At 36.8% G+C, this 13,026-nt stretch overlaps 1 protein-coding gene across 1 annotated transcript in view; it reads right to left on the bottom strand.

Moving 5' to 3' along the window:
• Positions 1–9,064: 9,064 nt before the first annotated feature.
• LOC123879728 (protein white) overlaps positions 9,065–13,026 on the bottom strand; it is a 31,047-nt gene continuing 27,085 nt past the window's right edge. The window contains exons 11-13 of the mRNA XM_045927635.1: positions 11,892–11,997; positions 10,962–11,133; positions 9,065–10,293 (exon numbers count right to left, since the gene is read on the bottom strand). Of these exons, the coding sequence (XP_045783591.1) occupies positions 10,192–10,293; positions 10,962–11,133; positions 11,892–11,997 (380 nt within the window). The 3' untranslated portion in view covers positions 9,065–10,191. The remainder of the gene's footprint in view (positions 10,294–10,961; positions 11,134–11,891; positions 11,998–13,026) is intronic.

The raw sequence follows: 13,026 nt of genomic DNA, 5'->3' as shown, positions 1-13,026 counted from the left end.
GTTAATCTAACGCGTCTATCTGTTCGAGAGCGCTTACGATTTAATCTCAAAAAGATAAGCAGTGATTTTTTAAATTTTTCGTCTAAATCCTATTTGCTCTTGACACCTTTGTGCCAAATTTTGAAACAAAATTGTAACTCTACCTTGAAGATCCATAGAATACTTTGTAACTAGGAAAAACAAGGAGCCCCCCAGGGTTTTTTTTGGAAAAATGGTCAAGTGCTTGGCGGAATATGCATAGGGTTCCGTATCCATAATAGTTGTTAAAAATTTTTGGCGCTTATTATTATTACCCGACTATACTTTTTAAACTGTAAGTAGTTTATTTCCAAAAACTATCTCAGAAAACTCATATCTAATGATTTAAAAATGCCAATTAACAAGGTGTCACACGAAGGTGTAAGCAATTATTTTTTTCAACTCACGAATTTCATATTGAGGAAGTACCCTGAAAAATTTAATTTTCTCCATGTACCTAGGTTTTTATAGCTGTACTCACAAACGAACTGTTAAGTGTACTAACAGCCTTCGAGCTTTTCAACCTTAGAACACGTATTATAGTTTATTTTTAGTAGACGGACAGATGGAATGGACGAAACTGTAAGAGTTCTTTTAACTATAGAATCCTAAAAACTCTAAATTGACACGGATAAAGTCATGCTCAAACGCTAGCATATATTACAGTTTCTCAAAGGAAGATCCAGAAAGAGCTACGTCAACTAGTAATAAATCTAAACTGCATTTATATTCTTTAATCCGTCCACTATGGCTTTGTGGACTGACGAATTGAGATTGGCACTTGGCAGGTACCTACCCACTTGAACACCCCAGTAGCGATTTTGTTATCCAGTTGTAAGTTGGTGTAAACGTCTAATCTAAGGTCTTTCGCGGACAGCCGATTTTTGTTTGTGACCAATCCGACATCGTCCACCTTAGATAAATAGCAGGTTTCGTGTTGAAGTCTAATCAATTTTTACTCAACGGATTTTTTAGGTTAACTCTATGCTTCACGCAGAAAAGCGTAAGCGATGTCTATGCACAGCACAGGACGTTCTTACCACGAACTTACACTGAAATTGTGATAAAAGTGAAAAATCAAACTTTAGAACATTTTAAGCTCCGAACAAAACGCGTAACTATTACATAACCCTTAGAAGCTATCAGTGATTTCTTTACTTCTTGTCAGCTAAGGAAAAATGGATTTAAAAATAAGTAACACTTAATTCGCGGGAAAGTACTGTACATTATGATCTTAAGTTTCTTTTATGATCTATATAATTAATTCCTCATTGGTTATATTTTCTCTGATTTCAAAGGACTGTTTTTATAAATAATATCTAGTTTCTCTAGTCAAGAAATGAGATAATGAATTTTCAATCATTATAAAATTCTAGATTAATACTTACTTAGCAACAGAAATGGGTTAAAGCTTCAAAGCAAAAAAAATTGGTTGTCTGTAAAGTCGGTTTACTGACGATAGTTGAACAAAGGCCGATTGTGCTTCTTTGTCGCTCGTTCCGCGCTCTCGCTTGCACTTCAAGCCTTACATGGAACGGCTCAGAGCGAGGTAACGCCGCATGAGTCATGTTTTTTCGTGCGTGCAGCCGGCTCTATCGAATTATAAGACGTTGTCACGTCAAAACACAAACTGGTCTTTACAATGTAATAACATTTAGTTAGTTGAACTATGAGAACCTAAACTCATTGATCTCATCTCTCTACATGTAAGTAGTAATTTTAAGTCAAAATATAAAAGTCATTTTCTCGAAATGAATGTGCTTGGTTCTTTTGGCATAACTGGGTACTATTAATCGGTTGTCTGCGAGGAGCCTTTATATGCTTCTGATAAGATTCTCTCATGGAGCATAAGTACAGTTATTAAACAAATATACCTACAGTATCATTTTTACTTGTTTACTGAACCATATTATATGAGATACGTAATGGTAAGATAAGGTGTTAAGTAATTTGATAGCAAAGCCAAAACGTGATATCTAGGTACGAGTAGCTTCTGTGTTAGTACATTTTTTGAAGACTTCTCGGGCGTAGCGGTTCAAATAGGTACGGTCTACTCTCGTAGCATGCAAATGTTCGAAGCATTCCATTTCGATATCATACCTAATCTTTTATCTCGATTCTAGATGTCGCAATAAATATACAAATTCAATACGATTAATAATTTTCCAGAATATAAAACATTAGCTGATTCCCGCGACTTCGTCCGCGTAGGTTTAGGTTTTAAAAATTCCGTGGGGACTCATTGATTTTTCGTGATAAAAGTAGCCTATGTCACTCTCCAGGCCTTTAACTATACTCATGCAAAAATCACGACGATCCGTTGCTCCCACACCGTTGCGGCGTGATTGAGAACCAACTAACAAACCAACGGGACCTTATTACTAAGCCTCCGCTCTCCGTCCGTCTGGTTCAGGCCGCCAAAATGACCACCATGAAACTTTAAAAAAAACCCGGCAAGTGCGAGTCAGACTCGCGCACTGAGGGTTCCGTACTCGGGTATTTTTTCTAACATTTTGCACAATAAATCAAAAACTATTATACATCAAAATAAATAAAAATCTGTTTTAGAATGTACAAGTAAAGCCCTCTCATAATATGATACCCCACTTGGTATCTCGCGGTTCAAATTCACGGTTTTCAGATTTATTCCTGTACTTGTGCTATAAGACCTACCTACCAGCCTTTCATGATTCCAGGTCAACGGGAAGTACCCTATAGGTTTCTTGACAGACACGACGGACAGACAGACAGACAGAAAGACAGACAGACATATAGACAGATAACAAAGTGATCCTATACGGATTCCGTTTTTCCTTTTGAGGTACGGAACCCTAAAAAAGAAGTGGTATCCTGTACGATGATACGGAACCCTTCCGAAGGGTACGAATCGTGTGTGGTTCACTGGTTATTATACTTAAAAAATACTGTGGCATTTCATAATATTACGAAATAGGCTTAGGGTTACGTCACTCATAACTCGTAAGAATATGCAAAATCTCTCTGTGGAGCACTATACCAGTAAAATATCGCATAGTAGATAGGTACCTACCTGTACCTATATTAAAATATCACAACAACCTACACTAACATGTTTTATTTACAATTTTTAGCGTACTGTTCCTCCGTCAAAAGAAAGAAAGATCACTTTGTTGTCTATGTGGAATTTTTGAAAATCGGTGTGAGGGTAGAGTTTCTATAAAAACAATTTTCATAGGAATTCATATATGTATAACTTAAAAAATGATGGATATTAAAACAAACTTTCATCGCCTATTTTCCAAGAGTGGCGAAACACGTTAGATTGTGTCTTCCTAAATACCAATTTTCATCGATACACCTAGAACTCAAAAATTATACGGGCTTTCATACAAACTTTCGCCCATCGATGCTTTCGCCCATATTCCCTTAAAAATGGAGCTTCCGTAAATCCTTTTTGCAAAAGCCTTAGGCAAAAGCTAGGTCGCTTATGGCCGAGGTCATGGTTTCACAGAAATATTTTGTTAGCGACATAGAACTTGATCTTGAAAGAAAAAATTGTTTTAGGAGGTGCCACTGTGGGTTGATTGTATAACTTGATTTTTATGATAATAAAAGTAGGGTTCAGTTGTCAAATACCCGTATTAGGTATATTCCATAACTGCTTATATATATAATATATCCATTATCCATACTAATATTATAAATGGGAGAGTGTGTCTGTCTGTCTGTCTGCTACCTTTTCACAGCCCAACAGTTTAACTGATTCTGACGAAGTATGGTGCAGGGTTCGCATATATCCCGGGAACTGACATAGGCTACTTTTTATCCCGGAAAATCAAAGAGTTCCCACGGGATTCCCAAAAACCCATCCGCTTAACTTATCTTCTTAACATTTTATCTTCATCTCGGTTCGCGAGTTTTGACCGTCCCGAATTAAATTAAATTAATTTGTATTTTTTTCTTGTTTTTCTCGTTATTGATCAACCTTTAAGAGTTAATTATTATTTTTCATTAGTACAAAGCCGAAAAATTAAAAAGTCGTTAACATTCTTGTTAACTAAAATTCATGTTTGAATGAAAACCAGTAATAAATGGATACGCACCACAAAGCGTGGCATATACTTTAACGCACATTAATAGAACCTGTTATAGCACGTGCTATACACATAGATTTATCATAGTAGGTAGGTGACAGATCACTAACAAAATGTTGTAGCTCAAGTGGCCTGGTTTGCAACTTTGCGCACATATACACGTCCATCTTTCTTTATGAAATGTAGAAAAAAGGTTTTATAATATCGAAACTTCAGTTTATTATAAACCTTAACACTTAAACATAAAGTTTAATAACAATTATTTAGGACCTCTTGTCATCGACAATAAGTTTAAAAAGCCTCGAAAAAAGTTTTTTTACATGAGATCTAAAATATTTATTAACACCCATGTACTAACTCGTAATTTGAAATATGGACCATTGGTGCCATTGGCTCCCATTTTTTGGGCGATTTGAAGCACATTTCAATAGTTCTTGAGCATTGTATTTCTATATATTTCTATATACAGTACAGTTTATGTGTAGGCGTATAAAAAGCGTTGATAGCCTGGTAGTTAAGACTTCGACATCCTTTAAGGGTTTCCAGGGTTCGATACCTTTAGCTTTTCGGAGATATGTGCATTGTAAGCTATTAAATATCTCTTGCTTTAGCGATGAAGGAAAACTTCGTGAGAAAACTTGAATGCCTGAAATTCCATAATTCTCAAAGATTACGTAATGTGAAGTCTGTCAATCCGCACTTAGCGCGATAGCTACGCTCTTTTCATTCTGAGAGGAGACCCGTGCTCAGTAGTGTGCCGGCAACATGTTGTGTTGAAGATGATGACGATGAGGCCTGTTTATAAACCATATTCAGTATGTATAATTCTGTCATTTACATAGGCCTGGTAAAGAATAATATTGTATTAGTCTGAGAGGCGGTAGACCATTTTGAAGAGAGGCTTGATAAAGGTGAAACTTAAACCTTTAGTGTTAATTATTTTCATTAGCCCAAAAATATTAAATGTCGTTAATATTCTTGTTACGAAATTCATGTTTAAATGAAAACGAGAAATAAATGATGCTTACCACAAATCGTGGCAAACCAGTCTAAGCACGTGCGATAGGTTTTTAAAGTTGGGTAAGCCAAAAAGTCGGGTAAGTTGAGTAATATAAAAACCGGTCAAGTGCGAGTCGGGCCTCGCTCTTTTAGGGTTCCGTAAAATAATTATCATGTTTTGGGTGTATGAATTATTTTTTTTATAAATTCCAAATAGGGTCTTGGACTGTAGGAATAAAATGGTGCGATGTTTTGTGTAGCGATAGATTATGGGGCTAGAATTTATTATTAAAAAAAAATAGATTTTCGAAATTTTTAACATAATTATTTACTAACGCCACGCTGCCTGTACGGAAGGCGATCAATGAAGTCACCTTACAAGGGGATAAACGACAAATATTTTTCATATTTTCCCGCAGAAATCACTCTATTTTACTAGCAAAGCAAAACATAGTACATGTATTATAGTACTGGCTGTCTGGGTAATAAGGGTATACCTAGCAAATATCGGGCTGACACATTGAATGGCACCAGTAGGGCTTCGCGAACATCTCTCGCTAAGCCCCGGAAACAACCACGCTGTCGCGGCTATTAAATGGGGCATAATTACGTAAATTAAAAACGTCGATAGGTTTTGTGGTTTGTCTGCGGTAAATTGCGAAAGCTTCCTTTATTAATTACCAAACGATTGCACTTACGACTTAAACGACTTAGAAGTTTGGTACTATTTCATCCATCCATACTAATATTATAAATGTGAAAGTGTGTCTGTCTGTCTGTCTACTACCTTTTCACGGTCCAACAGTTTAACCGATTCTGACGAAATTTGGTACAGCGTTAGCTTATATCCCGGGGACGGATATAGGCTACTTTTTATTCCGGAAAATCAAAGAGTTCCCACGGGATTCCTAAAGACCCATCCGCTCAACGTATAAAATTTGGTACCGAGGTAGCGTCCATGTTATTAATATAGACAACTTTTTATCCCTTAAAACCAAACAGTTCCCACGGAATCTTCAAAAACCTACATCCACGCGGACGAAGTCGCGGGCATCCTCTAGTATCTGTACCTATATATGTACATATATTAAAAAATGCTGATTGACTGACTGAACTATCAACGCACATCTCAAACTACTGGACCAATCGGGCAGTTTGGTATGCATATAGCTATTATGACGTAGACATCCCCTAAGAAAGGATTTTTGAAAATTTAATCCCTAAATGGGTATAAAAGGGGTTTGAAATAATTTATGCAGTCAACTAGTAAAATTATGAAATGCGAAAGTAAGTTTGTCGGTCTGTTAGCTTTTAACCATTAATTTAACCGACTGAAATTTGGTACAGAGATAGCTTGCATTCCAGGAATGGGTGTAAACTAGTTTTTGTCTCGGAAAATCATAGTGTAAATATCATTCCATATGCAAGGTACCAAAAGCTTAATTTGCTATTATCCGCTAATCCAGACAAAGTATGACTTTGTCACGGCCGTCACTTTGCAATTGGGCATTGTAAGGTCTACATCTAGGTTTTGGGATTTGTGTGGTGCTGCGTGGTGGTGGTGCGTATGCTTGGCTGACATTTCCTGCATGTTAAGCAGTGGGAGGGCGGGCGGTGTATATCGCATGCTGCATTTGTCTGGTTTAGCGGCAAGTTAAGCTTTTGGTTCCTTGTATATGGAATGATATTTACACTATGATTTTCCGAGCTTTTGGTTCCTTGTATATCATGGACTTCCGCAAACTAACGCCTGCTTCTACAGGGTGTTTGGTAATCAATATATAATGACGACACGTACCCATGCTACTTTGATCTGATAAATACAATGCTGAAGTAAAATGACGAAATAAAATTATAAAAAGTTCCATACAATTTTATTTTTATTTTTTATGTCCAAGTTTTCATGGCCCTAACGTGTCCTAACTCACTGAGATCGTTGGCCTTGGCCTATTTAAAGATGGCCAACGATGTCAGTGAGTTAGGGCACGTTAGGTTCGTGAAAACTTTGACATATTATTTTTTTAATTTTGTATGTAAAATTTTATAATTTTATTTCGTCATTATACTTCAGCATTGTATTATTTATCAGATCAAAATAGCATGGGTACGTGTCGTCTTTATATACTAATTACCAAACACCCTGTATACAACATCATTCCATATTATTTTAAAAGTAAGCAAAAGTATAGTCATGTTGGGTCACTTATTACTGATTCAATTAAACTCAGACTTCACCGTAGATCTTGTATTTAATTTACATAGCAACAACAGAGCTTATCTACTTATAAACTATGTACATGACCAACCGAGTTGGTAGGCGCCAACCAACTGCCCGACTCTGCCGCGCGCAGGCGGCTCATTCCATTTTACTTACATCAGCCCTTTTAGTCCCCCACAGTCACTTGGCGTTAAAAGAATTTTAAAGATTGCACTGCATTTTAATTTTTAAGATAATTCCCCGATGAGTACCTACACTGAATTTCCCAGTTTGTCTCGTCAATATGAAAGTTCATTAAAATACCTATCTTTTAATGAGCTCTCATATTGACAGGGACATTATTTTGAAAATGTAACTGGAATTCTTGTCTCTCGTTGACTGTCCAATTTATTCCGCCTTAAAAAAGCTTTAGTAAAAATCTTAATGTATAATTAACAGGGCTCTCCCCGTCACTCGTTTCCACTCGTTTCATACAATCGTAGTTCCAATTTCATTTGAATATTAAGCAAGCAAAGTCCATGAAATTTTGCAGACATATTCTAGAAACTAATATCTGTGTCTGTGGTGTTTTAGATTTTTCTAAAAATATGTAGTTTTAAAATTACAGGTACTCCAAGATTTGTATGAAAATTTTAAGACCGCGTAACTTTCAAACCGAATATTTTAATAGAAATCTGGAAAACCACAGACATAGATATTAGTTTCTAGAATTTGTCTGCAAAATTTCATGGACTTAGGTTGCTCAATATTCAAATGAAATTGGAACTACGATTGTATGAAACGAGTGGAAACGAGTGACGGAGAGAGCCCTCTTAAGATTTATCGAGAAAGCTTTTTATCCAAGCTTTTTTTTTTGGTATCAAAGGTACTATAAAACTTCAAATAATAATATGCAAAGCTCATACAGCTATTTTAAAAAGTTTTTTTTATTCAACTGTATTGTACATGCTTATTTTTATTGAAAATCTTAAAGACAGTATAGGAACATAGAATAGATATTGGCGCTGGGTTCACGCACATTTTGACACCTACGAGCGAACATCAAATAATAGCGTTTGATGACTTGACTGCATGACAGCGATCTCATCTGTATGAGATCTAGGAATGTAGATGTAAACGAAATAAGCCTGATAAAATTATAAGTAGGTTCTGTTTCTTAGACTTAAAATGAAAGAAACAAAAAGATTTTCTGCAACTTTATTTATAAACAACTTTATTTTCTTACAACAATTAAGTTTTATAAGTAGTTATGTATAGGAGGTTCGACATACAATTACACTATAACAGAATACATCAATAGGTCCGCAGTAAAAGGCTCATAATTTTTCGTACATTGAGCAAATATGTTTATTTAAACTAAGTATTTTTTTATGAAATAGGGATATTAGCTATGCAGTGTTGCAGAATATTAAGAAGCATTAGGTACTCTGGTACTTATGAACGTTTTTCATCCATAAGATATTAATATGGACATTACATTAGCCGGCATGCGTCGCCTTTTGGGATGTAGGTCTACTTTTAGACTTTGTGAGACTGTAGACGCGATACTTGGGTGGCGACAGTGCAGCTACATTTCTATATATATAAAAATACCAATGTATAAAAATGCATCGATCTATAAAAATGGATTTGACTCGCTCCAGCAATACACGGCGCTGCAATTGCTTGTATACAGTATGGCATATTATTGTAAATTGTACATTTGAAAAGAGCAACCGCCGAGTTTCTTGCTGGTTCTTCTCGGTAGGAACAGCATTCCGAACCAGTGGTAGATTATTTTGACGATTCAAAAGCACTTTTAATTGAATAAAAATAATTTGAATTTGAATTTGATTGTAGGTATGAAGAGTAGGTACACAGTTCTTGACAGTTAGGGAACTTCTAACAAAACGTCGAGGCTTCGGCGACACTGGCAGGCGTCAAATGTTAGTACATTTGACGCGTGTAGCCCTAAAGTAGCCCTATTTTTCTTTGATTTCACGTCACCATGGCAAACATTTCACATATCGTTGATTCAGGATCAAACCGACAGTTCCCTCACTCTAGTTCACTCTGGTAGGGTTGCCATTGTGTGGTACGTACAAATGTGTGATCAGCTTTTAATGTGAACATGGGGTGAAGTTTTAAGGGTAGAAACACATATGCAACACCCCATCTTGAAGGACGTGTGATTTATAGTATATTTCGGTTTTACTGCTATTAATTTCCACTTAAGTTGCGTGTCGCTTATATATAAGTACCTATTTATGTGTTTCTACCTTTAGTCGGACTATTATAAAACAGAGCAACCACAGCCCTGCCATTTATTTGAAACTAAACTACCTGGCAGTAGGAGGCAATAGCGTGCACAGGAATTTTGACCAGGGACTGACTGACTCGGCTTAAAAACTGTAGGCAAGTGATACAAAATAGAACATCCTTATCTCTTGCTATGCTATTTTGCGTGTACATTCTAGCGTTTGCCCGTATCGTCCGCCTAGGATTTAAATGAGTTTTTCCTGTTTCCCACACGAAGAAGATATACTTATTATTTCTGTTATAAAATATAGTATTTTGCCCTATGTCTATCAATAGGATGCAAGCGTTCCTTTTCGCAAAGTCAGTTTGCCTTGCATATTATAATTAAAACTTAGATAATCTTTAATTTATAATGAGCGACATATACGCTCGTGATTTCAAATAATCTGCCAAAATACATCACAATTTTTGGCAGATTAACGTAATTTGGGTATCTTTAATGAAAATTTACACTCAGGGTATTCTTTCAAGGTAACAGCATAATAGACAGATACATATTTTTGCATTTATGATATGTTCCATGATACAGATGAAGTGCACGCCACTGATCAGGACTCAGAGGTTTTGTTTGTGCTAGTAAAACCGCTACTTCCCGCGGCGCGTGCGCCACAGCAGAGCGAAGTAGGCGAGCAGACGGAACCCGATGAACAGCAGGACCATGTTGACCACGTCCATCGTGAAGTCTTTCTGTAAATATAAAACAAAATATATTAGAATTAAACAAAACATGTTGAAAACTAACTAAACTTGCGAAAGACTAGATATCTCATCTCAGGTATGTAGGTACCTATTTAACTGAAAATGAAAGTCGTCGAATAGTGAATATTTTCAATGATTCCAGCCTCCTATGGGGCTCAGAGTTAAACAGCAGCCCTTGGAAAGAGATGGGATCAGATAATAATCTCTACGCAATTAAATAAGGATTGAGGAGATCCTTAGATCCTTAATTTTGTGACTCCTTGAGCTATGTCAGTCTTTCTAGTTCTTCTAGAAAGACTGACATAGCTCAAGGAGTCACAAAATTAAAGCAGCAATAGGCGGGGCACATAGTTTGAAAAAACAGGTAGACGTTGGGGACCTAAGGTACGTAAAATACAGCTTTGGAAGACTCACAAATGTTTTGCAAGGATATAAGATCGATAAGATCGCGTGGTCCGAAAATCCCCGAAAGAAACTTACGTCATCCTCAGGACCTATGGGTCAATCCAGTCTGTCGATTGACGATGACAGCTGGATCCAAGCAACACAAGGAGGCAGTAATTTACAGAGACCCTTGAAAGTCACCTATTATAATATAGTGGACGTCTATTGATTGAGATGATGATTTTAACTAAAATTCCGTTAACTATCCTTACCTCGGAAAAGCTAAGCGTAGTCAACACAACATCCCCACTAGCAGGACAGGTGAAGTTCTCCCTGGTACACGCGATGGTCTCCACGCCGGACCACTGGTTGATCAGCAGCGCTTCGTTGCCGTACCGGAACCACGACAGGTACGATATCCAGCCCAGGTATGGTGGTACGGATCTGGAATAATAATAGTAATTTTATAATTTTATTTTAGAATGGATATATTTTTATTTTATAATTTAATTGTTATTAAAAATAGCAGTCAAAAGCATAAAAGTTTGTTCTGTGAACTGTGTTAAAGTTCGCATAGATTTTGTAAAAGAAAACCTCTTGTTTCTAATGCGACATCGCGCGTTGAAGCTTCAAGAATAACTTTCTTGGTACAGACAAATAGCTTTCGTCACTAGGTATGAGAAAGGTAGGCATGGGCTACATTAATACGTTATTACTACTAATTTTCACTCAAGGCTTTGGGTAGGTTAGTATCTACTATCAGTTTCCTAAAGTTATCATAGTTGAAATATTGCTATGCCGCAATGATAAAATTTGAACCCATATTGGAGCTAATAAGACAGTTAGCTATCTTTTTTAGCTATTAATTTTTCTTGTAGGTAAAACTGTAAGTAAGATTTACCTACTTAAATATTTATCATTTAAAAACTAGGTGACGCCCGCGACTTCGTCCGCGTGGATTTAGGTTTTTCGAATTTCCGGGATAAAAAGTAGCCTATGTGCTAATCCAGGATATTATCTATCTCCATTCTGAATTTCAGCCAAATCCGTCTAGTGGTTTTTGCGTGAAAGAGTAACAAACATACACACACACACACATACAAACTTTCGCCTTTATAATATTAGTGTGAGTGTGAATTCTCATCACCATAAAGGCAATTTTGCTACTAAGCTTTTTTATATAGATAAGTTACGCTTCTCACCCTGAGTTAAGGAAGAATCCTCCGAACAACATGAAGGGAATGATGATGGGCGGTCCCACGGACGCGGCCATGCTCACACTGCTGCTTGCACATGATATCAGGTAACCTGGAACAAATACCAACAATTAAATTCTTTGTCGACATCATCGCTACTTGAAAAATATTTATTGGCAGACTATAGCACACGACAGGTCGACATGGCAATCGTGGTATGAGGCGAGGGGACGCCCCGCACTCCCGCACGTCGCCCGCGCTGTCCTACATCGGATTGGCGCGGCGCTTACAATTATTGTTTGATGGGAAATATATTTTACACCCACTGATAGGGAGGTACATAATATTTCCACATTGTTTTCTGCACTAACAGTAAATCAAATGATACTTAGGTAGATACCCACTTAAGAAGTTTATAAATGCATGAATCCATTGAAATAAATTGCGTGCGTACTCGAAATACCTCCACGTTCCACGCTAATGATGATAGGTATATGGCCGATGGATGTAGGAAGATAAATGGCTTATTACCGTTGACATTAAAGTTGTAGCGACTTGCGTAAGATTGCACCACAGTTGGAAATAATATATACCTAGACAATATAATAATGTACAAACCGTAGGTGCCTATGCTTAATATATACTATTTCTTAAGTTAAATTACGAAGCTAGGACAGCAAAATACGGGCTTCTTTTAAGCTAAGGGCGTGCGCACACGACCAAATATCGTCTTTGAAATACATTCGCCTACCACAATAGCTTTCATGAAAGTGAGAGCGCATTGCGATGCGAGAGACTTTTTTGAAGTGCGATTTCAAATTACTGTGAATACAAATTAGCCAATTTGCTACTATAGTAAGTTCGCGACAGCTCAACATAGTAATCGGGGTATGAGGACCTGTCGCGAACTACAACTTTCATAGCACCGTAAAAGCTTTTCATAGATTTGAAGTGAGCTATAAAACTTTTGTGGATAAAAAAGTTGCTCGTGTGTGCCCTAAAGAAACTTGCAAGTGATACAGTTACTAACTGACCCAGATCTAAATCCGCAGCACACATCAATGATTAGTACCTATAACCTAAGTCTGTGCGTATATTAGTTTACAAGGCTCATTTTCATTAGACATTCCATTGAAACCGA

The sequence above is a fragment of the Maniola jurtina genome, chromosome 3, assembly GCF_905333055.1.
Source record: "Maniola jurtina chromosome 3, ilManJurt1.1, whole genome shotgun sequence".
Taxonomy (NCBI): Eukaryota; Metazoa; Arthropoda; class Insecta; order Lepidoptera; family Nymphalidae; genus Maniola; species Maniola jurtina.
The sequence above is the reverse complement of the archived record's forward strand: the minus strand, read 5'-3'. Positions and strand labels throughout refer to the sequence as shown.